Below are 27,876 nucleotides of genomic sequence, written 5' to 3'. Positions count from 1 at the left end.
TGACTGAAATAGTTTTCTAATAGCGTTGTGCTTTGCTGCATTTTCTTGCATCTAGAAGGAACATACTAATTCTTTTCACCTCAAGAGAGATTAATTACTTGTATCCTGTAATATATCTATCATGTGTCCATATCTTGACAATTGAGTTCTGTTGAAAAGGTGTACTTTACCTTTAAAGGTCACAGTTGTTTTGTGTAAAGTGTGATGGGTGACAGCTAAATACAGAACCAAAAAGCAAATAAAGATACGTCCTAAACATCCTAGACCACTTTGAAAATTTCAACCGTAATATCTTGGCACTTCTATTTACTTTTGTTGTTAACCACATCATTATTTATTTTTCATACTTTGGCCAGAACATAAGTGATGCAACTACACACATCGTTGATTTGTTGCTCGAAGCTACTAATACAAATAGTTATAATAGAAATAGATTAGATTAACCAAGGTCTTTCCTATTCCTGTCAGTGCAGGTTTGCTCCCTGTTGCATATTTGCTAGTGATTTGTTCAGACTAGTTTTAAATGTACAAGTGATTGGGCTTCCAGCATTTTCCTTAACCCTATTCCATGGTCGGTATAGTAGGGCAGTTATGTTAATCCAGTGTTTCTTTTGAACTCACAGGTTGGTAACCACTATAAAGATACTATCTCTAATGATCATTAAAATTCACTTTCTCAGGACAATGTGAACAGTTTGCCAAACCAATCTGAACAGAGCCTGTGTAAAAAATGAGGTTGTAGTTACACTTTTATGTGGATTGTATTCTTAATATGTAACTGCTTTAAAATCAAAATGATCCAATCCCAAAAGAAAACATTAGTTTGTATCCTCTTTAAACATTCTCCCTTCCCTATTTTCTGTACGGTTCTCTTTGAAGCATGGTTAGCCTTCTGAGTTCAGTTGGTTGAAAAATCTATTTTATTTTCCACTAAGCATTTTTTAAGAAAACAGGATTTTTTGTTTGCATCAAAAACTTTTGCTGTCTTGATTCTATTTTGGTTGAAAAGCTGAAAACCAAAAAAAAATCCATTTTAAAAACAGCCAGAAATGTGTAGGACTTTCAGCTAGCAGTTCTGGAGAAGATTGATTTCAGTAGGACAAGAGTAAGGCCACTGTTAAGCATTTTTGAAATCTCACCCTTTATGCCAGATATTAAAAAGCCTGGCTGTATTTGTTATGGATGATGTCACAGTTGCTAGGCCAACATGCACCAAGTCCCCTTTCTGGACTCCCTGTATACATCCTCTCAGGTGTGATGCCTCTTACCCTTAACTAACCTGGGGTAGAATTCCACAGATCTACCACACTTCTTGTCTCACTTGTACTCCCCCTTCTGTCTATCCATCTGTTATCTCCCCTCTTATGCTTAAATTGTAAGTTCTTTGAGGCAGGAACCATCTTTAAGTTTTGTGTTTGTAGAGCACGTAACACAAGGGGAAGGGGGGGCTTTGTCCATGACTGGGGTGCCTAAAGTGGCAATATTACAAATAAATAATAATAACTCTTAGACCATGTGCTGAAATACCCTGTGCATCTTACTCTGCAGGTCTGACTGAGTTTGTATATCTGAAGTTCTTTGAGCATCTGTGATCAGTGGTACATAGTGATCATACTGTCTTTTTAACACAGAAGCATTTTTTGTTTTTCAGTTGGAACAAAGCATTTGGAGAAGAAGGATTTTAAAACACCAGATTTTAACACACATGCCTATCTTACTGACAGGCTTCCTATCCCCTGATGCGAGGAGTACTTGTGGCACCTCATTCTTTTTGCGGATACAAACTAACACTGCTACCACTCTGAAACCTATCCCCTGATGGTAACCTAGGCAGACCTAATTTCTTGAGACTCCCCCAGTAGGGTTTCATGTATCTCAGTCTAGTTCCCCCAAACAATTCCTCTGATCTCTTGAGGGGATTTTTCTTCTTAAATGTGCCACAGTTCTTCTCATATCTTGTGTTTCCAAGAGTCTTAACAACTCTCAAGTGTTTCCTGAGAAGTGGCTTGTCTTGAGCCATCCGTTCCCATCCTGCTTGTTTTTCCCATAGCTCCTTAATTAAACTAAACCAGTATCTTAATAAAATAAATATCCCAATAACCAGTTCAACATCACATATAGTATTCACAAATTATTATGGAGCAGCTCTGCTATGGTCAGAGATGACATTTAAGATACAGTCCATTTCAAAAGGCATCAGTATGTCTTATTTTGAATAAGAAGTTGGGTTATCCTTTACAAATATTTTTTCCTGATTTTTGCCAAGGTAAATTCTTAAATAGTTTCGTATGTGGTAAATATAACAGGTTTTCGAGTGGTAACTGTGTTAGTCTGTATCAGCAAAACCAAAGAGGAGTAAATTTGTTAGTAAATATCATAATTGGAAGGGACCTCAGGAGGTCATCTAGTCCAACCCCCTGCTCAAAGCAGGACCAATCCCCAGACAGATTTTTGCCCCAGATCCCTAAATGGCCCCCTCAAGGACTGAACTCACAACCCTGGGTTTAGCAAGCCAATGCTCAAACCACTGAGCTGTAATGCTTTTGCACTGTGGTCTACTCTTTTGTTTGCCTTCCCAGACCTGCTCCTTAGACTTCATCAATTTGGGAATGGTCCCCAATTTCAGCAACTAGTGGCCAGCCACCAGCTTAGCTGCACTAGTGCAAATCTCTAGTAAAAAGGCCAGTATACGCCACAATTTATATTGACATAGCTTACCCAGGTTTCAAGCAGGGGTCAGCTGTACCAAAGCAAAGGCAGCTTATAGTCGTTTTCCCTACCGTCAGCAGATGCTTGCATTAGTGCCGCTGCACCAGTAGGTGACCTCCAATGGTTGAAATCTCTACTGTAAACAAGACCTCAGAGTAGAAGACAGAGTGAGGGAAGTGACTGTTCTGTTGTAGTGTCCTCACATAACCTCCTGTTTGGACACTTCCTGTCCGATCCCTGGGTACCACTCTTCTACACAGGGGCCAGATCCTACAAACAGTACCATGTATATCCTTACTCCCCACTGTAGTTATTTTAACATCAGTGGGACTATGCACAGGAGAAAAGATATGGACAATAATAACAGTTTGCTGAATAGGGCTCTTTGCCGTCAGAACTGGACTTTGAGCCCTTGCTTTCAGCTAGGAAATAAAATGAGGATGTGTTACATTAATATAATCCAGTGGGGTAAGGAAAAACTGCTTAATCTAGATGTTGCCCAGTCTAATAGGGTTGAGAGTTTAGACTGGGTGCTTATATTTTCTTTTCTTTTGGTAACCACTCTGACTTTTTGCCTGTCACTAATATCACTTAAAATCTATCTTTGTAGTTAATAAATTTGTTTGTTTATTCTACCTGAAGCAGTGTGTTTGGTTTGAAGTGGGTCAGAGACTCCCCTTGGGATAACGAGCCTGGTCCATATCAATTTCTTTGTTAAATTGACAAACTCATATAAGCTTGCAGCATCCAGCGGACATAATTGGACACTGCAAGACGGAGGTTCCTAGGGTTGTGTCTGGGACTGGAGATAGTTGGCTGGTATCATTTGGTTGCACAATCCAAGGAGCACCTTACATGCCAGAGGCTGTGTGAAAACAGCCTAGGAATGGGGGTTCTCACAGCAGAGCCGGGTAAGGCTGGCTCCCAGAGTCAAGGATTGGAGTGACCCAGCAGATCACTGGTCCGGATAACACCAGAGGGGAACATCACACCATGACCTAAGTGACACACACTACTTCTGCAGAGTTTATAAACTACAACACAGTGACTGGAGTGGTTTAAAAAAAATCATACCAAATAATTTGAAAATTAACCATAAAACTTCCTAAAAGGCATAATTCTTCATTGAATTAACCAAATTTAGATTTTGTAGACTGTTTGTTTTTGAGAGATGACTATTCAAAACAATGTAGTGAGCATTTTTAAAAGGAAAATACCAATAATTTTTCAAACTCTTATCTCTCAAGCAGTTCATATTTTTTCTGTCAAATTCTGTCTTCCCTCTGGTCCCCAAAAATCTTCGTCTGCAAGATGATCACATCACAAATAAGAATTGTCAGGCAAAATGGCCTTGTTTTAATGAAGTTAGGTGCTGGAGGGAACAAAAACAGTCTTACAATGCAAAGCCAATTACTGACTTAACTAAGGAGTAGCTGCCACGTATCCATAATGCAAATTGTTGTTAATATATTGAGTATTGTTTAGAATATCTGAAATAATAAGTTATCTTTATAGACATTGCAGTGGTTTAAACATAATGATTAAATGTTTAAGGTATTTTCACCATGGCTATGTAACTACTATAATCCCTTTATTCCCATTTTATCTGGTAAATTGGAATTATTTATATACTCCCATCATTAAAATTTTGTGTACTAAAATATTATGCATCGAAAATGATACTTTCATAATCACCTTATTGGTACACATAAATTTCACCTGTAAATCTGCAAAGTCCTGCTGAAATCTATTAGGCATGCAAAACATCTGAATCCCCTGTATCTTTATAGGTTTTGCACAGATTTACATCGAAATTGGCCACACTAAATAAATTAAAACTCACATCTGGGTTGGGAGTTGGCTATTCTAATTGCTTCATGCTGTAATTTAGCATGCAAAGCTATAAACCTCTCATACTGGGATTTTGATGGAAACACTGACAGGTTTTGACTGTATTGCCAGATGCCAATATAATACACATTCACTCTGTGCCTTGTTAGTTTTTTTACTTGATTCTTTTTTATACTCTAATATACATCAGCAAAGAGGTAAGTTTAATCTGAAATAACAGATTTAGTAACTTGATTCCTCTGGTTCATATAGTGCTATGAAAAGAAGCAGCTCACTTCCCTGTACATCATTATTTATTTTCCAGCTGAAGAACAGAATAAACTGACCATCCGTTGGCTCAGTTCTTGGCAATGATGAAGGTCCAGTGTATGTTTTTCATTTCATGAGCAAAAAGAAGTGGTGTATGCAGGTCATAGGTCAGGTGCAGGATCTGTTTATGAAGAAGTTTTTCCTTCATAGCATCTGCTGTGCTATTTTTAAACTTTTGGATTTTCTATTACTTCCAGTTATTCTGAGGCAGGTTTTCCCCAAGTAGTAACATTTCCAGTTACAATGTACCCAGTTGGCCAAAAAATGAAGCCTTCTGAGCTGTAGAAGCAGCCTAATGCTGCAGATGCTGACTCCACGATGGGTTGGCTTTTCTAGAGATGCAATAGCTCAGGCCAAGGTGGTGATGTGAGAACAGACCAACTCTGGGCCTGGCCTCAAGTCTACCAGACTAATAAAAAAAAAAAAAGTATAAGTGTGTTGTGACAGTGAAGGCTCAAGAAAAGCATTGCTCTGCTCATACTTCGTTGCAGGTCTGTTGTAAAGGGGAGCACACACTCATCCTACACGTTCAAATTTAATATCCTACACTTGCTTAAAATTGAGAACTTCAAGTTTAAGAGGTTTGTTTCTGAAATCCTTAGTTATTAAGGGTATGTGTATTATTAATGTTCCCTCTCATCTTCAGATATGTTTCCAATTTCAAAATTTCAATGAGCATTTGTCGTAAAACCATTAAAAATGGTTGCATTTATCTATATAACCTTTGCCATTTTTTTACTATGTCAGGTTGTCATTGCTACAGCTATAACTAGTGAGTTATAAATAATGTCCATATGTGCTAGGGGTTTTGCTCCTCATATTTATAATTTGAAGGCAGCAGGCATGAACCAGCCATACTGTACCTGGCAGCCAAAACTAAATGTGTATTTACAACAGCTATTTTACATAAGTACAACTGTTATTCATTTGTCTCCTCTGTGGTTTTTCTGTTTTTAATCACTAAATGTTGGGCTAATTCCCTTCATCCTCTCCAACAGGACTCAATGTTTTAGGTTAAGACCTTGTGACTCACTGACTCAGTGTCAAGTTAAATCAAGTATTTCATGTTGCAAAGTCAAACCACCACAGAATAACTTCACATAAAGGGAAAAAATTGGAATATTAGAGGAAAAGTCTTCATCCTTTTTCTAGCATGTATCACTGTGTTTAAAAGCCTGCCTTTCTTAATCTGTATCTAATATACATTGTTCATTCAAAAAATAAAAAGGGAAGTCAGTGTGTATTGAGGCCAGAAAATATGATCTCCCTACCCCAAACTGAATCTTCTCATATCCAAATTGTGTAAAGGTAGCTTAGCAAATGTCTTGTAAGAACAGTAAGAACTTTTTTAAGTCTCTTGTTGCCACATCCTTGTTGAAATCAGAATAATTTTTTTTCTAGTATTGCTTTGAGAGGGTAAGGTAATTTTTATTCAATTTTGATAAAATATACTGTACTTTATTATGGTAATTTTTCCTCTTTTATACCTGTAAACTTCTGTTTTCTGTGCTTATTAGGAATAGGAGGTTTGCAAGAGTTTGTACTGAAGTCAGCAACTTTATCAACGTCCCCAGCTTGCCCACCATTTACACCTCTCAACTTTGAAGCTACCCCTATTGTGCGAGTTGCTGTTGAACCAAAACATCCAAGTAAGAGTTTAGTTTTTCTCTTATAAGTGAAACTCATTTTTGAAGAATAGCTTTATAAGTGAAGTTTTGACAGGGTGGTCTTTGAATATAAACTTTTTCCTTAAGCAGGAAGGGGAGTATCATGTTTTTCAGTATAAAATGTGGTGTTATTCATGGCCCCAGTCCTACAGGAGGCATTGATACTGGTACACGTTTCTGGAAACGGCTATAATAAATGATAAAAACAATCATATGCATATATTACATGTGCATACATACAGCCAGAAGCTTTCCTTGGAGGGATGACCTTCTCTCCAGCTCACAGATATTTCTGAACAGTAAATTTTGTCTTTACCAAATAGCAGTTTATTTACATTCCAAGAGAAAATATCCTTGTACAAGGGTTTTCGTCCCATTAACGTCTCATCTGCATAAGTATTTACAGGATTGCCCCATAATCAGGACACATTATTTTTAACAATTTTTTAAAATTGCATTGGAACTATGGGACATAGGACTCATCTTTTTAAAATATCACTTTTAGTCATACTTATGCTATACTAAAAAGGAATATAAACCAATTCCTCTAGTTTCTATGGAATCAGAAGAGAAAAAAATCTTTTCAGAAGGCTACTGTATGATGTATGTATGACTTTTTTATTTGTTAAAGTTACACTTTTTACTGGAAATCTAAATCAACCCCTTCAATAACAGAATAAATGTCACAGCTACTGGAAAAAAAATGTGATTACCAAGCTAAAGCTGAGTTTAAAGGACTTCAAACAAATATACCCCAAAATAAATGTAGGGACAAATGGTGGGGGGACCTAAAGAATTAAACTCCAGCTAAAATCCATATGGTTCATGGGTTTCATCCTATGTTTACATATTGAAAATATAATGCACAGAACCAGACAAGTGTACTTCACTTTTATAGCATCATGCACTCACCAAAATTAATGGTAACTGGAGAACTTTTTAACTTGTGACGTATTTTTGTGAACTTGTGTTTTATTCATTTTATTAATGTGGAGTCGGACACATTTCTTACTGCTGTGAAGAAAAGTTTTGAAGAAAAGTGCTGTGACAAAGATTAAGAAAGACAGCCATTGGATCACAAAGGGATTAATTATGAACACTCTGAGGCCATGGCTACACTTGCAAATTTGCAGCACTGCAGCAGGGTGTGAAAACACACCCTCTCCAGCGCTGCAAATTGCGGCGCTGCAAAGCGCCAGTGTGGTCAAAGCCCCAGCGCTGGGAGCACGGCTCCCAGCGCTGTACGTTTTTCCCCACAGGGAGGTGGAGTACGGACAGCGCTGGGAGAGCTCTCTCCCAGCGCTGGCGCTTTGACTACACTTAGCGCTTCAAAGTGCTGCCGTGGCAGCGCTTTGAAGTGCAAGTGTAGCCATAGCCTGAGATTAATGTTCTTCCCCTTTGGTCCCCAGATCATAGGCTGACAATGTTAAGTTTGATAGTTCCTCTCTTTAGGCATACCATATTTGGTACCTTTCTCAGGCCTGAAGAAGAGCTTTGTGTGGCTTGAAAGCTTGTCTCTCTCACCAACAGAAGTTGGTCCAATAAAAGATATTACCTCACCCACTTGTGTCTCATATTTTTAAAATATTCAATACAAAAAAATAAGTCTAAACAAACAATCCTTCACCTGTGTCTATCTTAAAATAATGACTATTGCAGTAAGGAAAACAAGAAAATGTAAATGGTAAGCTAAATAACCTTAAGGTCTTATGATTTACCTGTCATTGTCACTGCCTGACATATCTCCCATTACACCAGGGATCGGCAACCTTTGGCATGTGGCCCATCAGGAAAGATGCTGGTGGGCCCGGCCAGTTTGTTTACCTGCAGCATCTGCAGGTTCAGCTGATCGCAGCTCCCACTGGCCACAGTTCACCATTCCAGGCCAATGGGGGCTGCAGGAAGCGGCACGGGCCGAGGGATGCGCTGGCCGCCCTTTAGTTCATGGTTTTTTAATATACTTTAAAACTGTTGTTAACTTTCAAATTAGACATTGCTGGTGTATTTTCAGCTCAAATGTGCAATCTGATTAGTAACAGAATTATTTAGCGATGACTCTGTGCTGATACTAGAACTCAGACAACATACCAGCGACCTAAAAAGAGAAGTATGCTATCAGATCATCTGGGAGGACTACATCATTGAATATACCAAAGAGGATAACTATGTTGTTGTACATGTAGAACTTACGTTTTGGGGGGGGCGTAAAACTTAAGCCTGATCTTTGAAATGCCTGCATTATCTTTAGACAGAGGGTATATTGCTTTTAAATTGAATAAAGAAATAGTTACTAACTGCATATCAAACAAAAATGCATGCATAAAGCTGAGTGGAGCTAGTGGGCCAGATTCACTCCTGCAGCACCATATGAGCTTCCTCCCTCCCACAATTGGCTTGGGGGGAGAGGGCAATAGCTTTAAAGTCCGACCATTGCAATCCTGTCAGGGAAGGTTGACCTGATGTGCTGAATCAGCATATCTCCTGAATGGCCTGGCCTCACCCTCTCTTTGTGGACTGTGTGAGCCAGTCATCTCTGGTCCTCAATAGATTGGCAGTTGTAGGTAACTTGTGATTGTGTACCCCTGCTCCTGATGAATTTTCTATCCTCAGAGTTCCACAGCTGTGGAACCACCTAATATTTGGATTTTTTATTTCTGTTCTTTCAAAATCCTTGTGTTTTGTTAAATGTAAACATGCCTGGCTTTGAGTTTTTAACATTGCAGTGGTTTTTTTATGGTATATCATTAGTCTATTGATACATTTACAACCTTACTTACAACTGAATAACTTCTTTGCTGAAGAATACTTTTATTGTAATCTCATCATATTTCAATTTGTCCAGTTTCCATTTGTTGCTGAAATATTGACAGAATCAAAATAATTTCTGTTCAGTTACAAAATTTTCTGTAACATTAAAACTACATGTTCTGCAGATTAGGGTTGGACTGTGTTACTGGGCAGTTAGAGAGACAAGGAGGGTGAGGTAAATATCTTTTATTGGACCAACTTCTGTTGCTGAAAGAGACAAGCTTTTGAACTACACAGAGCTCTTCAGGTCTGAGAAAGGTACTGAGAGAATCACAGCTAAATACAAGATTGAACAAATAGTTCAGCATAAGTAGTTAGCACATATTCTAAGGGACCATTCAAGGTGAATTGGCCTATTAACACCCCTATAGTCCTAGGACAAAAAGGGGGGTTAGTGGGTTACAAATTACTGGTCAGTGTACCATTGACTGTTCCAGTGTTTTGAGTAATGCAGGGGTGGGGAACCTATGGCCTGCGGGCCAGATCGGGCCCCTTGCTCATTTTCATCCCCACACTTCAACTCACCTGAGGGGTGAGGGGGGAGTGAGGGCTTGGGGCTTCCCCCCACAGCTGGGTGAGCTGGCATTTGCGGATCCAGCCCCAGGGTGCCGAGGCTCGGGGCTTCCCACCCATGGGGCTGGAGCAATGAGCGTTGTCTCTCCCCACCACAGGGGAGCCGGGGGGCAGGGGGGCTTCCGAATCTTGGTGCCCCACTTCCCTTCCCCACCCCACTGCGGGGCTGCGCGAGTGCCAGCTCACCATGCTGCAGGCAGGAGGCTGAGTCTCGGCGCCCTCCCCAGCAGGTGAGTTTAACGTGCATGGCCCACCATTTCTGTTTTCAGTTGGTCTATGGCCCCGATACAAAAAGGGTTCCCCATTCCTGGTGTAATAGATAAGAACATCCCATGCATCCTGCAGGTGTTCATGCAATTTTGCAAGTGTTCAGGATTGAAATTTTCTAGATCCACTGAGTTTAGGGATGGGTCCATCGTTAATCCATTTATACTAACACATGAAGACTTTATCTTGTGTAAAACTCTTACTTCATCCTGCAAAGTATTTTTGGTAGGAAGACGTTCAAATCAATTTCAGTAATGTTGTTTACCTCTAGCAGTTACCACTCAGATGATTTTAGAAAGAAGTTTCCTTTTAATCTGCTCAGAAATGGCAGCTGTTTTTTAATTTGGATAAAATTATTGTTAATAATAAATATAATTATTGATAACAGTCCCTGTAAATGTTTGCACTGGGTGCAAGTCCTGCACACCATGTCAAAATCTTCATGTAGAATTTCCATCAGCTCTCAAAACAAGCCTACCTACTTATCTATTCCTGAGGAGTCAACTGCTGAAGACGCTGAACAAAAACCTGCAATCCTAGGGCATATGGCCTGAAGAAACTCCCCCTCATTTTTTTTTCCATTTTTGCAGTTTATCCAGCTTCCCACGTTGTCTTGTACATTTATGAACTTAGCATAAATGAGTAAAGTCATATTTATTTTAATAACCTCTGGGAGCAAACAACAAACAGGGTGTCAAACTCTTCCTTGGAATATGAACATTTGATCACAGAAAATCGGTGTGTATTCTCTGCCTGGTTTGTCAAATAAGAAAAGTGAAAAACAATTAAAGCTTTCCAATTGTGGTAATTACATTGTGAAAATCTACTTACATATGAAGTACTTACTTAAAAAAACTCTCCACACAACTGCAGCATACACATGCCATGTCTCACTCATTTGGAGGGTTATTCCCTAATTTTCTATTAATTTTAAGACAGTTCTGTTCTTAAAGCATCTTCCTCTTAAAAATTGTGTTATGTATTTCATACAAAATAATGAAAATCTCATAGTTGGGGGAGTTTTCCCTTTTTTGGATTATCACAGCTTGATAGCTCTCAGTATTTTCCAGTTTGTGTATTTAAATCCATTCTGTGCTTCATTCAGTCTTACTCCCTTTCAGCAGTGCTTTTGGAAGATCTCTGTTTGGATATTAGTAATGATGATACAGTATTATTTAAATCTGTTGAGTACTTTTTGTAGCATCATATAGGTCTGCAAGTCCAGTTTTTTGCAAATCATTTTTTGTGTGTATGTGCAATAGGAATAAGAATAGTTTAAATTAGCTTTTAGTAAATAAGATGGTGGTGTTACTTTTTGACAAATAAAAATGTATCTATTTAGCATTGTCTATATTATCTTTTGACAATCAGTACAAATAGGGGCCAGATCCTGAGGTTCTTGATCAGTTTTTACTTAGTTCATAATCAGTGGTAAGACAGAACCTCAGGACTGAGTTCAGGGTATTCAGTGTTGCTAAACTTGGCTAGGGTAGAAATCAATTTATATTTTTTTATTTAATTTCAACAGATAATATTGATGTTTATTTTTTTATTTTTATTTAAATTTTCAGTTGCAGGAAATTATAGGTAGGACAGACTATAGTCATTTAATGACAGTAAATATTCAGATTCAAAAAGTTAAAGCTTTATAACAGCCAAAGCACAAACTGTCAACATACACAAAGTAGATATCCTCAAATCAAACTCTTAAGTTTTCAAGCAGCATTTTTCTTACTTTGTCTGTCTGTAAATTTTGATCATCATAATATTTTTTCATTGGTTTGAATGCATGCGATGAAATCAACTTTTACCAACATTTACTGATAAAAAAAATGTTTTAATCCTCCCCTAATCAGACTTATTCTGTATTCTGTTGGTGCTGTCTTAAAAAGTATCCTCTACATTTTTCTCTTTACCCCAAAATATGTCTTGATACAAATATTTGTTTCTTCAGTAGTAGTTTATTAAGAGTGGTTTATTTCTATCTTTCTAGGTGAGATGCCTCAGTTGGTCAGAGGAATGAAACTTTTAAACCAAGCTGATCCATGTGTCCAAATTTTAATCCAGGAGACAGGAGAGCATGTATTAGTTACAGCAGGAGAAGTCCATCTCCAGCGCTGCTTGGATGACTTGAAAGAAAGGTTAGGAGGGGAAAAAATAAATATTTCAGGTTCAAGAGCTTTGTGTGGTATTTCTCAATCAGTTAACTGTGATTTATTTTCTGGTGAGGTTGAAGCCTCCTTAGCCAAGACTTTTTGCACTACTGTTGGATCATAAATATAAATTTTAATAGCTATAAAATTATCTGCAGCTGAAAATGCCACTGACTTCCTACTCATGCATGGCTTAAACACCTTTTTGGCAGGTTATTTCTCTATAGAAGTCATAAATTGCAATAGTTTCAGAGTTCCATTTTGAATTGTGGTAAACATTCTGTACCAAAAAAAAATGGTTAGGAAAATGGTTAGGTTTCAGAGTTCAGCTCTCTAGAGTCAAGAAATGACAAAGCCTAGGGCTGCACATGCACCCTTAACTCTGCTCCCAGTTTTTAATTGCATTAACCTATGCTATTTCCCATATACTATATATCTTGTTTTATTTCTTCTTTTTTTTACTCTAACACTATTTTCATTCCTGGTAGACCTTAACTGACTCAGACTTTTTCTCTAAGGCTATGTCTAGACTTACGATGATGTGTAGTGTACATACACTGCACAGCTCCCCTTGCACGGGTATAAATAACAGTGTAGATGATGAGGCAGTGCTTAGGCAAGTAGACTAAAGGCATGCCAGAACCTTAGGATATTTACCCTACATGGCTCTCTGCACACCCAACCCCTGCTTCCACACCTATGCTGCTAGTTTTAGCAGTTGTCTAAGTCCCGTTGTCTGAGTCCTTCCCCACTGCAGGGAAAGGTTCCAATAGCAAGGAGTTGACAGAGCCTTTGCCTGTTGCAGTGAAAGACTCAGGCAGCAGGGAGAGGCAGCAGGAAAAGGCTCCAGCAGCTCTCCGCAGCCAGAGGCTTTCACTGCCACTTGTGGCCATAGGCGGCAGATTATATACATTTGCGGTGCTCGGGCACCAGGAATATTCAGGGCCGGGTGCCCTGCTCCAGCAATATTTGGAGCTGGGTCTCTCCCCCGGCCCTGCCTGGATCGGGCCCCGGCCCCCGCGGGCCTCCCCCCCCCACCGCGTCCCTGCCTGGAGCAGGTCCCAGCCCCCGCCTTCCACACACACCCCCGCGTGTCCCCCAGCCCCCGCCGCGTCCCTGCCTGACAGAAAGCAGCGTGGCGCCTCTCCCCTGCCTGCTTGTGCTGCCAGAGTAGAACGGCTCTCGGCAGAACTGCTGTCTGCTGCCCCAGGGTCCTAATGGCAAGGCAGGCTGCCCTTACCCTGCCCTTCCGCCCTAGCCCTGAGCCTCCCCAACGCCCCAAACCCCTCATCCTCAGCCAGAACCCTCATCCCCTCACACCCTAATCCTCTGCCCCAGCCCTGAGCCTCCCCCGCAGCATGAACCCCTCAGCCCCACAGCCCTCACCCCACACCCCAACCCTCTGCCCTGAGCCCCCTCCTGCATCATGAACACCTCAGCACCAGCCAGAGTCCTCATCCCCCCGCACCCTAATCCTCTGCCCCAGCCCTGAGCCCCCTCCTGCATCATGAATCCCTCATCCTCAGTCCCACAGCCCTCACCCCTGCACTCCCTCCTATTCCCAAGCTCCCTCCCAGAGCGTGCACCCCTTCCCACACACCCCTTTCCACCCCCAAACTCCCTCCCAGAGCCTGCACCTCTCACCCCTTCCTATGCCCCCACCCCCAGCCCAGAGCCTGCACCCAAACTCCGTCCCAAAGCCTGCACCCCTCACCCCCTCCTGCACACCCACCCCCTGCCCCAGCCCAGAGCCTGCACCCAGCAGCCAAACTCCATCCCAAAGCCTGCACCCCTCCTGCACCCTAATCCCCAGCCCAGGACCTGCACCTGCCCAGAGCCTTAGGCAGGTAGGGGCGGAGTTTGGGGGGGGCGGAGTTGGAGGGCTGGTTCTGGGCACCACCAAAATTTCTACAAACTTGCCACCCTTGCTTGTGGCTCCACACAACGGTGTGGACACAGCCTGTTTTTCACTGTGGCATGTAGCTACACGTATCGGACATGCCACCACCAGTGTAGACAAGGCCTACAATGTGTTTTATTAGTAATGTTGTCAGCACCCACATACTTACGCTTCGTTTTCTTTTAAACCAGCAGCACAACCTGCCTTAGGCGCAGTTCAGGAAATGAGGCTATTACTATGATGCTAATTTAGAGCCCTGGGCCCATTCTGACTCCTATCAAAGCCAATTCCCATTTGATTCTTATGGCAGTTGGAATGGCCCAAAGTTATAAAATTAGGTGATATATACACATTTTTACTATTACTCTCTATTATACAGCTTGAGTTGTAGGTTATATGTAAGTATGATTCAGTATGCACTTTTCACCAGATCACCCAAAGGGGCCGTCAGTGAGGGCTATTAACGAACATTCAACATTCTGAACAAGCAAAATAGCTAGAGGTAGTTAAGTCACAAGAATTGTTTTCATAATGGCGAAAGTTTTTACTTGTACTTGTGTTAAACTTTACTCTCCTACTGAAAATAGGCTAAACTGTTTTTGCTGAATATTAAAAGATAAAAATTGCCTTTTGAGCAAAAAACAAGCCTGGGAAACTTTAACTGGAAAGTTTCTAGTTTCCTTCTAGAAAGTTTCAGAAAGTTTCTGATCTGGATGATGGTCTGGATTGCACCCTCAGCAAGTTCGCAGATGACACTAACCTGGCGGGAGAGGTAGATATGCTGAAGGGTAGGGATAGTGTCCAGAGTGACCTAGACAAGTTGGAGGATTGGGCCAAAAGAATTCTGATGAGGTTCCACAAGGACAAGTGCAGAGTCCTTCACTTAAGACAGAAGAATCCCATGCACTGCTACAGACTGGGGACCGACTGGTTAAGTGGCAGTTTTGCAGAAAAGGAGCTTGGAGATTACAGTGGTCGAGAAGCTGGATATGAGTCAACAGTGTGCCCTTGTTGCCAAGAAGGCTAACGGCATATTGGGCACATTAGTAGGAGCATTGCCAGTAGATTGAGGGAAGTGATTATTCCCCTCTATTTGGCACTAGTGAGGCCACATCTGGAGTATTGCATCCAGTTTTGGGGGCCCCCACTACAGAAAGGGTGTGGACAAATTGGAGAGAGTCCAGCAGAGGGCAATGAAAATGATTAGGGGGCTGGAGCATATGATTTATGAGAAGAGGCTGAGGGAACTGGGCTTATTTAGTCTGCAGAAGAGAACAGTGAGGGGGGATTTGATAGCAGCTTTCAACTACCTGAAGGGGGGTGGGGTTCCAAAGAGGATGGAGCTTGGCTGTTCTCAGTGGTGGCAGATGACGGAACAAGGAGTAATGGTCTCAAGTAGCAGTGGGGGAGGTCTAGGTTGGAAAAACTTTTTCACTAGGAGGGGGTTGAAGCACTGGAATGGGTTACCTAGAGAGGTGGTGGAATCGCCATCCTTAGAGGTTTTTAAGGCCTGGTTTGACAAAGCCCTGGTTGGGATGATTTAGTTGGGGTTGGTCCTGCTTTGAGCAGAGGGTTGGACTACATGACCTGCTAAGGTCTCTTCCAACTCTAATCTTCTATGATTCTATGCAAGATAAAAGTTTTATGAATGATTGACTGGAAAAAAAGTCAGAATAGAAACAGTCATGTAAGCTTAACCGTAGCAGTAAATTTCATTCTCACTGTTATTCATGACTAAGGTTCTAATTAAAAAACAATATGTAGAAGATAACACTAAGAAAAAATAATCCCTATTTATTTTGTATTTTGTGTTAATTTCTCTTTCTTATTACATAATCCAAAATAATATGTACGGTAGATGAAAAATAAACTTTAGGATGAAAGCTTCAGCATGAAAACATTTTTATAGCTTTTTCAACTCTTTCCACTCTTTTTATTCTTTCTACTATTTCAGAGCCTGACAGATATAAGGGCTCAGTCTTGTAGTCACTTACACACAAATATTTTACTTTCTTATTCACCTGTGTTGGTAGGATCAGGGTAATATTTCCAAAGCCGATTTCCTATCTGACAAACAGTATTTTAATTTGTAAAACAGAGATGTTTGCCAACCTCAGAAGGTTGATGTGAGGATCAGTGATTTTAAATGTACAATATTTTCAAAATATAACTGTTATAGTATTTTCCCCTCCTACATCACCCCAAAATGCAGAAAGGAGCAAAAAATTATCTTGACTGTTTTCTGCTACAGTTTTGTAATACTTTCCTTTTCTAAGATATTCTGTATGTCTCTTTTAATCAATGTTAGTTGAACTCTGGGAACAATTTCTTTTAAGAAAATTGCTGTTGTACAACCAGGAGAAATTCGGGTAAGTCCCATTGCCTTTCAATGAGACTTAGCCTCCTAAGTACCTGTGCAGATTTTGAAAATAGGATTTAGGCTCCTAAGTCACGTAGTCACTTTTGAAACCTTATCTTATATATTGAGGGAAGTAAGAATGGATCTAAAAGGAAATTGGCCTATATCTGTGGGAATGTGCAGAAAAATACTTAAAAGTCTGGAGATTAAAAGGAATTTCTGAGTGACTGAGTCTCACAGAACAGAATCTCCATAATGGAGGCTATGATGTAACATTGTTAGTCGAACTTTTCAAATCTGAAAAACAAAATTTAGTTTTCTAATTATATATTTAGAGACTCAGATAAAAAAGGGCACTAATTTTCAAAGATGCTGAACTTTCATCGAAGCCACTGAGAGCTCAACATCTTTGAAAAATCAAGTCACTTTTGTTCAAGTGCTTAAATATGTATTCAGGAGGCTAATTTTAAGAATCCATGTTTCAAAGTTTTAGTAATTGCTTTTATTTTCTTTCCTATTTAGCTGACTTTATAGACTAATATATCAGATCTCTCCAGGAAACTCACTATTGCAGTTAATGTTTAACATTTTTTTCTCTCTATTTTATGGTGGTTTCATTTCTGTAGCACTTTTCAAGTATCTTAAAGCACTTTACAAACAGTAAAAAGTTAAGCCTCACATCATCCTTAAGATGTAATTATCCCCATTTTACAGATGGGAAGCTGAGGCATAGATTGGGTATTACCCAAGGTGACGCAGGAAGTCTATGAAAAAGATGGAAATAAAATCTCGATTTTCTGGCTTTTAGTCCTGTGCTTTATATTGTCTCTCCTCTTTTATTTTAACCTAGTTGTTGATGAAAGTTTCTAGAACAGCCTAATGATGAAAACGCAGTGCCAGGAATTAGAAAGACTGGATTTTATCTCTAAATCTAATACGGATTAGGAGAGAGGCCTCCATCTCTGCCCCAAAGAGGTGCAAGTGCTAGAAAGCACTTAAAGACTTAGGCTGTGGCCACACTAGAGAGCTTACAGTGGCACAGCTCCACAGCTCTAGGCTCTCTAGTGTAGCCGCTCTAAGCCAATGGGAGAGAGCTCTCCCATCAGTTTAATTATGCCAGCCCCTCGCAAGTGGCAATAGTTATGTCAGTGGGAGAAGCTCTCTTGTCAGCATAGTGCTGTCCACACAGGTGTTTAAGTCGGCGTAAGTATGTTGCTCAGGGGGGTTGGCTAATTCACACCCTGAGCTACGTAACTTATGTCGACTTAAGCTGTAGTGTAGCCATAGCCTTAATGTTGTTTGTTTCACTACATCTGGAGGTAGTATTGACCCATCTGTGTCTCTTTAGAGTTATCATGTATAAAGCATTTGTCTCAGATGCAAACAGATGTCTCTCTGTTCTCCTTGATTCTTCCTACCACGCAACAGGGACCCAAACTGAGAGTGGTTGCCAGAGTGTTGTGATTCCTGTCATTTTATATGATTTAAAGCTTAACTATTGTAAGTGCTCTAAAATCCAAATGGTTACTCTGATTGCTTTGAAATTTGGTGTACCCGTTTGTGGTAGCATTAGTGATCCAAATTTGGGGTTATTTGACTGAGTTGTTCATGAGTTGTAGGGCTCCCCCCCCCAAAATCAGTTTCACTTTGCTACTTTGTACAGTTAACCTCATAGGTACTAATGACTAGATGAATCACAGACCTCTAGATGGCTGTGAAATCATCCTTCAATTAACATAACTAAGGAGAAATTAATCACAAGCCCTGACCTAGGAGAGAAGGAGTTTTGGACTGAGTGGCTGGAAGTTGCTACAATTTGAGAGTCATGGGTGGCAATTTCATTTCAGGGGAATGTAATCAAAGACTTTGGGGAGAAATAATTAGACATGTGAATGCTTTCTGGGAGAGGAGGGGCGTTAGATGGTAGAGGAAGGGATACTAGAGGGAGAGGGATTTGGGGTTACAATGAGAGGAGGAAAAGAAATGGGATGTTAGGGGAGATGAGGGGGGTTAGGGACTCAGGTGAGGGGAGGCATGGCACCCCATGCTCTGCTAGCACCCCAACCACCCTGCACCCCAGCTCTGCCAGTACACCCCAACCTACCTCCACCACCAGCTTTGCCAGTGAGCTCCAACCCATACACTCCAAAGCTCTGCCAGGGCACCCCAACCTGCCTGGAACTCCACAGATCTACAGTGCACCCCCCCACACTATGCTTCACGCCACAGCTCTGCAGTGCATCCCAACCTTCCCTGCACCTCCAGTTCTGCCAGTGTACCTCAACTTTCCTGTACCCCCGGCATTGCCAGAGCACCCCAGCCCCCACACCACCATTTTTAATAGTTTTCAGTGGAGCCCTGTGGGTAAGAGTGAACAGTAAAAGAAAGTGAAGAGCTTGTATAGCTGTTGAGTTGGCAGAGTAAAGGTATGATATATATTAAAGGGGCATGTTGGGGTATTGCTGAAAGGGGACAGAGGTAAGATTGCATGAGGAACCTTAACTGCATTTCCAAGTTTTCAAGAATTTGAGTTTTTGCTCAACTCAACATTCTGCAAAGGCAGAGCAACCTTAACTTTTCATTGACATAGTTGTTTGCTATTGATTGTTTCCTTTGTGTGAAAACTCTTTTGGAAACTTCTTTGACAACTACAGTAACATAGAAGATTAAGGAGTCCATGGAAGTACCATTTAAAATTGCATGTGTTTTTTCACTTGCAACTTGTTTTTCATTAAACCCAAATCAGGAAATCTTGGCTAGTCCTCTTGCTACCCTTTCAATGAACCTATATAAACCTCCTGGGTATTTGAGAGTGATGTTCAGCTCTGTGCTCTGGAGCCTTATTAGGGGAATATAAAAAGTGTGCTCTTTCCTGTGATAGCATTTGCCTCATACCACCACATCCAGTGTTTTGTAAGCTTAGAATCTTTTCATCTGACTTAAATTAAGGCATTATCACCTTGTAGTAAGAAAGCATTATTATGGAAGTCCTTAGACCAAAGGTAAAAATATTGAATTTAGTGCTGGTTGCCTCAGTGATTCTATGCTTCATTTCAGGTTCCACTGAAGCAACCATTCTGGCACTTTCTATTCATGCTTGGATGCAGAGCAAACTCAAACACAATCCTGGTCAGACTCTTTTTTTCCCGAGAGATCTTCACCCTGTGGATTTCTGACTTTTGGCAGATGCCAGTTGTTTCTGAAAGAATCGGTTTCAAAACAACTTCCAATGCAAGGAATTACACCCTGTGTGAAGGTTCAGTACAAGACCTAATAAAAAAAATGTAAACACACCACCATTGCCGGTCACAGGGCAACAGAGCCAATATGCATTAAGGATAAATCTCTCTGTCCTCAAGGCTTGGCTATGTTTATTTGGAGTAAGCTGTATCAGAGCCCCCAAATTTATATAATCCACACACAGTAAAATGGAGGAGTCAGCTGTTACTCAAAGTGGTCAAAATTGATCATTTAACTGTGACCCTTCTTTTTGGGTATACCTTATTTACTGCAGAGTGCTACCTTAATTTATTTGCATTGTGACTATTGGGTACCGGCGTTACTGACTGGATGCAGAGGGTTGGTCTTTCTGAGACTTTGATGCTGAAGCATGTTTTCTTTCTGATCATTGAACTAGAATCAAGGATTAGAAAAGTTTCTACTGGTCCTGAAAGCGTTAGTACTAGTCCCACCAAAGTGCACTTACGCCAGGGCAAATCATTGGGTCTTTAAATCTTGCATATCATCTAATACGTTATTTTTTCATTATCTTGTTGAATATTATGTATATAATATTTCTTAGTAGTTTCATGAATTTTGTTAATTTAAGTATAATTTCTTGTCTGAGAAATTTACAAGTGGCAGTTTGAGTCCCACGATGCTTCTGACATTTATAAGCATTTTTTTGTTTGTGCCTTCAAAAGCTGCTACAAGCACCCAAGACTGAAAAGAGGTGAAGGTCTTCCTGCAGAATACTCACTTCAAGAAAATGATTTAATGGAAGCTAAATCTGAAAAGAAATATCCATTCATTATTATTTTGGGGATGAACAATATATTGACACTTCAATAATTGGGCTTATAAATGTTTTATGGCATACTGTGATGTTGCTCAAATTTCTCAAACTAGTTGTGTCCTGCTTTGCCCTTGCTCTGTTCGGTTTGTCTTTTGTTTACAAAATAGCTTTTTTGGAGCTGTGTACGGCACCTCTCATCAATTTATAAAAAGTCCTTTTCAGAGCATATCTTCAAACTGTTACCCTAAAATAATTGTTTGTATAAAGATTTCTGACATGCCGAGTAGCAGAGAAGAACAGAAACAGCATAATGGCAGATGGAAGCTGAGCTGATGGGTTCAGATGATTTTTCCTTTCTTTGATATCTGCTTGGAAAGGTCAATCGATACTTTAAATAGATTTTAATTATGATTAATTAATAAATGAATAATTAATCAACACCCTGACCCACTATATCCCTACCCTTGCTGCTCTGTTTTTCTATGGCCTGATGAAGGCAATGATAAAAAACTTGCCTTTTTTCACTTAGTCTAATAAAGGGGTTCACCAACAGCTTGGTGGTATTTGTATTGTATTTTGATTCTTAGAACCCTCTTTAATAACCTTTTCCCTTTTTTAACATTCTGGACTCTTATTTTATGAGCTGTAGTAATGGGTTATTGGCATTCCTGCTGCTGTGTAACAGTTTAGTATTTTTCTGTAGTGTGTCAGATTTATTTCAATTTTTTCCCCTAGTTACATTTTATGTTATTGTGTCTGACTAAGTTGTGTGGTACAGTCGTCTTGCTTATACAAGAAGGCCTCTTGAAACCAATTATTTGCTTTCAGATGTTTTCTATTTAGAGCTACTGTATAATGTAATGTTTTTCACTTGAGATGTATTAGTTAAGGGATTTTTGGATAACCAAACAAATAAGCATAGAAGAGATTGTTACTAACTTCTAGCGTCAGAGCAGTGCTTTATGCAATGTGGTTTGGACTAGATTATGATCTGATCTATGGGTCTGCAAGAGGGAGGGGTGGCTAAGAAGCCTTCCATTTCCTAATCATAGTCCTTGCACGCAGAGAACAAGGCTAATACCAACAGTGGTAATCACCTCCCAAAATGGCGTAGGGACATGACCTCATGCCTCTCCACAAGAGCTAATTAAGCTTGCCCAATACTGCGCTCTTTCAAAAGATATCACAGTGGCCATGCTTTCTTTTTGAAATGCAGTGTCTTCAGACACTCCCATTGAGGGTGTGCTTTTGCACCAATTCTACCGTAGCCAGAAGCTAAAATGCCACAATCTGGCTTTTTTTTTTTTTTTTGTAATTGGGTTTATTTATGGATATTCACCTCACAATATAGAGCATTATTTTAAGAAGTTTATAAACTAATATTTTTATAATTTTTTGTAGGTTTGCAAAGATACAAATTAGTGTATCAGAACCAATTATCCCATTCAGGGAGACAATAACAAGACCCCCAAAAGTTGACATGGTGAATGAGGAAATAGGAAAACAGCAGAAAGTTGCAGTCATACACCAGGCTAAAGAGGACCAGAATAAAATCCCTGAAGGAGTTCAGGTTGATTCTGATGGCCTCATAACAATGTCTACACCAAATAAATATGCCACTCTCAGTGTAAGAGCCATGCCACTTCCAGAAGAGGTAACTCAACTCCTTGAAGAAAACAGTGACTTAATTCGTACTATGGAGCAGTTCAACTCATCTTTGAATGAGGACAAAAAAATGCATGAAATTAATCAAAAGATCCTTGACAGGATCCAGGAATTTAAACAAAAATTAGAGAAAAATCTGCAAGGAAGAAAGTGGAGAAATGCTGTTGATCAGATCTGGTCATTTGGCCCACGAAAATGTGGGCCTAATATTTTGTTAAGTAAATTTGAAGGCTACAAAAAAACAGTGTGGCAGTGCCTTGATAAGACTACTAAAGAAGTGGGTAAATATCGAGATTTTGACAACAGCATAGTAAGTGGGTTTCAGTTGGCTACGCTTTCAGGTCCCATGTGTGAAGAACCTCTCATGGGTGTCTGTTTTATAGTGGAAAAATGGGACATGAGTAAAGCAGAAGAGCAAATGTCAGCTAATAGGCAGGATTCTGAGGAATTCGATGCTACAGAACAGATGAAAAATGAAGACAAAGTCACCTCTCTGTCAAGTAGTTATCCCACTGAATCATCCAGCGAAAATAAAAACCTTCAAGATGGCAGTCAAGGAAGTCCAAATTCATCTGAGAAATCAAGTAAACGCAAGGGGGAAACTTTGCTTGCAGATTGTTATGGCCCTTTCTCTGGACAACTAATTGCCACCATGAAGGAAGCTTGTCGTTATGCATTACAAGTGAAACCACAGAGACTTATGGCAGCCATGTACACGTGTGAAATTATGGCCACTGCAGAAGTTCTAGGTAAGAAAGAATATCTAAATAATTCCATTGCTAAATGTTAAATCACATATTTTTATGCAGAGAGCTTAACTTAATTAAATGTTTTACCAGAAGTATTTTATAATTGTCCAGTTGATGACTACCATGAATCTCTGGTTCTCTAGTAGAGATATCATACTGAAAAATAACAAAAAATCTTTATGCATTTGCATCATATAGAAATAGGAATATAATATGCTTCTGGAGACACCAGGTGAAAGCATTCATTGTCTGACAAGAAGTAAATTGCAGCTTTAATAGGCACACAAATATTAAAATACTGTTCCACAATTTAAACATGTATGCTTTTGTGGTATCCAAGAGGCATTAAACATTAAATATAAAGCCGAAATCATGCTTCAGAAGATTGAAAGGAAATCTCTCCTTGCTGTAGCCAAGTCTTGGTTGTAGGTCCCAGGTTCCCATTGATTTAAGAAGTTAAAATAATCAGTGGTGTATTCAGGTAGGATAGCAGGAAAAGTAAGATAAAAAGGGAATCCTAAGCCATTCTTCACATCCAGTTAATAGCTTTTTCTGCCTTTTTTTTTAACCTTCACTTTTCTCCCACTAACATGTAAATTACTCATTTGGCAAACCTATTGTATGCCAAACCTGTGTAATTTACATTACTTTATTACTTACACCTACTTAAACCCATTTTATGACCTACTTTCATCACCATTTGTTGCTTCTGATTTTGACCCAGAGATTTCCATGGGAATTGCAGCCACTTACTGATGCAATGAATTTGGCCCAGTACACTGAGGTTATATTTAAACTAATTTTCCATTTCCCCAAAGCCACAAATGTATTTACTTTGACTTAGTACAAACTACTACTCACAACTAAAGCCATAGTGTATCCCACACACAAATACTTTAAAATAGAGCTAAGGTTGTAAATAGATATAGGTTGTTAGTAGTTATACAAAACAAGAAATTCATTTCATGAGCAAAACATGAGATTGAATGCGTGTGGTAGTAGTTACTGAAGAGAAATGCTTTGGATTTAGGTAGTGCTTTGTATACCTTTCATTCTTCCGTTTGATGCGAGAAACACTCTGAGATCCAAAAGCCTGGAATAGGTCTCATACACAGGCTGAGGAGGGAGGCACACAACAAACTTAACCTAAATGTGTTTCTCTCCATAAAAGTGTATCATGAAATATGACTTTCATATCTAATAAAGTAGCTTTTATAACTTAATCTGTTCTGTGCATATAAGACCTCACATCAAAGCAAGAGATACTTATGGACATAAATGGGTAATTTCAACCACCCATCTTTCTCTACTGCAGACTGCCAATGTACAGCAGAACAGGTATAGTCCTGCTGGATGCTGAGGTGCACCCACCTGCCCAGCAGTGCACCCTGCTCTGTGCAAGCTCCCTGTGCAGCAGAATGCAGCATGTGGGTAAGACTGGGGCATCTGCGACAGTTGCTGATTCAGATCCTCCTGTCATTCACCCCATGGCATCCCCCACTTCCACCCTGACATTCTCCTGCTTGCATATCTCCTCGGTGTTCATTTTATCTACTTGAGTGCTAGATTATGGAAATTGGCCAAAATGGAGTGAAATGGCTAATAATGCTATTAAGAAAGATGGGAAAGTTGGAGAAAAGAGTGGGTGAGTTTTAAAAATGAGATGAAATTTCTCCTGACGTGTTATGTAAGAGCAATTTTATATTTTTCAGTGTAGCCTTGGAAATAATGTCAGACTTTTTCAACATCCAGCAAATGCATGTTTTAGAAGTATTACCCATTACTGCTTCAGGAATATATATTACCTTTTAAAACTTCCTGGTTCCCTAACTACATAAGATTTTAAGTAAATACACCAATTCTGAAGCTATAAATTCAGTGTAATTTACTGCTTCTTAAGGCTATGTTTTCACTGCCAAAAAAGGTGAGGTTTTTACAGCGAGATAACTAATATATGTGATGGGTTGGGTCACAGAAACTGCCTTGGGAACTGCCAACTGATGTGCCAAGACTACTTCTGCCTTTGCTTTTCCTGCCAGCTTGGGACTCCAGCACCCTGTCTTGTTGAGCCAGACACGCCAGTCTGCTCCAACACAGACCTAGGGTCTGAACCACATGCCCCAAAGCTGCAGACTTAACTGAAAGCAACTTAAGAAGTGTTCCCGTCTTTAATACTCAGATACCCAACTCCCAATGGGGTCCAAACCCCAAATAAATCTGTTTTACCCTGTATAAAGCTTATACAGGGTGAACTCATAAATTGTTCGCCCTCTATAACACTGATAGAGAGATATGCACAGCTGTCTCCCCACCTCCCCCGCCCCAGTATTAATACAGTCTCTGGGTTAATTATTAAGTAAAAAGTGATTTTATTAAATACAGAAAGTAGGATTTAAGTGGTTCAAAGTAATAGCAAACAGAATAAAGTGAATTACCAAGCAAAATAAAATAAAATACACAACTCTAAACCTAATACAGTAAGAAAACTGAATAGAGATAAAATCTCACCCTCGGAGATGTTTCAATAGTCTTCTATCACAGACTGGATGCCTTCCTAGTCTAGGCACAATCCTTTCCCCTGGTACTGTCCTTGTTCCAGCTCAGGTGGTAGCTAGGGAATTTCTCATGATTGCAGCCTCTTTTGTTCTGTTCCACCCACTTATATATCTTTTGCATAAGGTGGGAATCCTTTGTCCCTCTTTGGGTTCCCCCCCCCTCCGTCTCAGTGGAAAAGCACCAGGTTAAAGATGGAATCCAGTTCAGGTGACATGATCACATGTCACTGTAAGACGTCCTTACCCACTTGCCAGCACACCCGTATACAGGAAGACTTACAAGTAAAACAGAGCCATCTACAGTCAATTGTCCTGGTTAATGGAAGCCATCAAGATTCCAAACCACCATTAATGGCCCACACTTTGCATAAATACAATAGGCCTTCAGAGTTATATTTCATATTTCTAGCTTCAGATACAAGAGTGATACATTTATACAACTAGGATGACCACACTCAGTAGATTATAAGCTTTGTAATGATACCTTACAAGTGACCTTTTGCATGAAGCATATTTTAGTTACATTATGTTCACACTCATCAGCATACTTTCATAAAATCATATAGAGTACAATGTCACAATATACATTAGCTATTTCACTCTAAAATCCTAGTGGAGACAGGGCGCAGCCAGTTTTTACCATGATGTAGCTAGGCAAGTTCAAACCTGCATGGGGAGTATTGCATTTGACCTTACCAAGGTGCACTGTGGTAAAAACGCTTGTGCCATATTTTCACTAGGATTTTACACCTGTTAGCTATCTCGCTGTAAAAAGCCTACTGTTTTTGGCAGTGAAGACATTATAAAAATGGGGGAGGGGCAGAAATATGTTGTAAGCTTGTATACGTCTAATTGAATGGGTCTTCTTTTTAAATTAGATACATGGATCTCACAAACACCTTCAAACTTTCCCACAAGCACCTGCTCCTTTCCAGTAGATTGTACTGTATATTTAATGTTTGATTCCTTTACGTCATTTACTACAAAACTCCTTCTATACCCACTCCTCCTCCTGTTTATTAAACAGTTCTCTTTTCTGGAAAACTCCAAATACATCATGAACCTTCTGAATATCATATGCTCAATGATTATTTAACTGGTGCTCCGTGTTGATATTGCTGTCTTTCTGTTGCACAGCTTCTCTCCTCATTCGTTACTAATGGGGTAATGTTCCCCACCTGTGGAGAATCCAGAAGCGGTCCAGCGTTTTTGCTGGAAACCCCAGGCCTAAGCTCCGCCTTTCAGCTCAGGCCACCAGATTTGCTGCCTCTGACCTGGAACAAGTTCGTGGTTCAGTTTCTCTTGACCATTTTGTTGTAAAATATTTATTTTTATATATTTTCATGCAATTGCAATTTAGAATCCTCCTCCTCCCCTGGATTGGGTAAATAGCAGCATGGTGATTTCAACCACCTGGATCTGCTGCTACCGCACCTCCTTTCTGGACTCCTCTGCTCCCACTCAGGCATGGCAGAGCTGTCTTGGAAACACCTGCCTTAAATCTAAGCAATGTTCCCTATGTGAGACAGCATTTACAAGCACTACAGAGAGTGAATTGTTCCCAGACAGCCAATCCTCACACTGCCAGACCACAGGACTCGGAGTCAAACGAGCATGTCAGGTCCCCGCCCTGCACCGAGGAGCTGCTAGTCCATTGCAGAAAAGCCCAATGAGGAGCTTTCTGAGCTTTTGGGGCAAGAGTCTAAGGACCAGGAGCAAGCTATCCCGCCAGCTCAGGTGATAAATCCCACAACTGACCTGAGCTGGAAGGGGAAGAAACCCATAAAGGATCCAGAGGTTCCTCCCCTCCTGCCCCCCACCCCAGATACTAACGTGGATCCCCACGTCTTGCGGAAAGAATCAGACTCCTACACAGCTGTCCTTCCTCCCACTGTGAACTCGGGGATTCTCATGATAATCAAGAGTAAGTCCTGAAAACTCCAGGTCTCAAAAAGGCAAAGCAAATTTGTCCTTCCTAAGGCAGTGATTAATATTGTTAATGAAGAGGTGGGATGAAAGTTAGGGGTTAAAAGCCTTCTCCTTTGCCTTCTCCCCGGGGGAGTGTTTGGAATTTCTCCTACAAGTTCTGTCTTCTGTATCACGCTCGCTGTCTCTCCCCCACCTTGCAGCATGCCTGTGTAGCCCTGCATCAGGCTGCAGCCTACTGGAAATTTTGCCTGTCTGGTTTTCAGCCCAAAGACCCTCACTCTGCCAGGGAAAGGGGCTCAGATTTCAGGTAGAGGCAGAATGGGAGTTGTGCCTTAGCAGCAGCAGCCATAAACCCTTGATCTGGCAG

The 27,876-nt window shown here is 40.3% G+C and overlaps 1 protein-coding gene across 2 annotated transcripts in view; it reads left to right on the top strand.

The window, feature by feature from the left end:
• The window catches only part of EFL1 (elongation factor like GTPase 1), a 152,244-nt gene that overhangs the window by 101,173 nt on the left and 23,195 nt on the right, over positions 1 to 27,876 (top strand). For both annotated transcript variants that reach the window (XM_039490942.1, XM_039490943.1), the window contains exons 16-18: positions 6,387 to 6,518; positions 12,178 to 12,325; positions 22,013 to 23,025. In XM_039490942.1, coding sequence (XP_039346876.1) covers positions 6,387 to 6,518; positions 12,178 to 12,325; positions 22,013 to 23,025 — 1,293 coding nt within the window. The remainder of the gene's footprint in view (positions 1 to 6,386; positions 6,519 to 12,177; positions 12,326 to 22,012; positions 23,026 to 27,876) is intronic.

This window comes from Mauremys reevesii, linkage group 10 (genome assembly GCF_016161935.1).
Source record: "Mauremys reevesii isolate NIE-2019 linkage group 10, ASM1616193v1, whole genome shotgun sequence".
In the NCBI taxonomy this organism is placed as follows: domain Eukaryota; kingdom Metazoa; phylum Chordata; order Testudines; family Geoemydidae; genus Mauremys; species Mauremys reevesii.
Note: the sequence above shows the minus strand (reverse complement) of the source record. Positions and strands in the feature narration are given on the sequence as shown.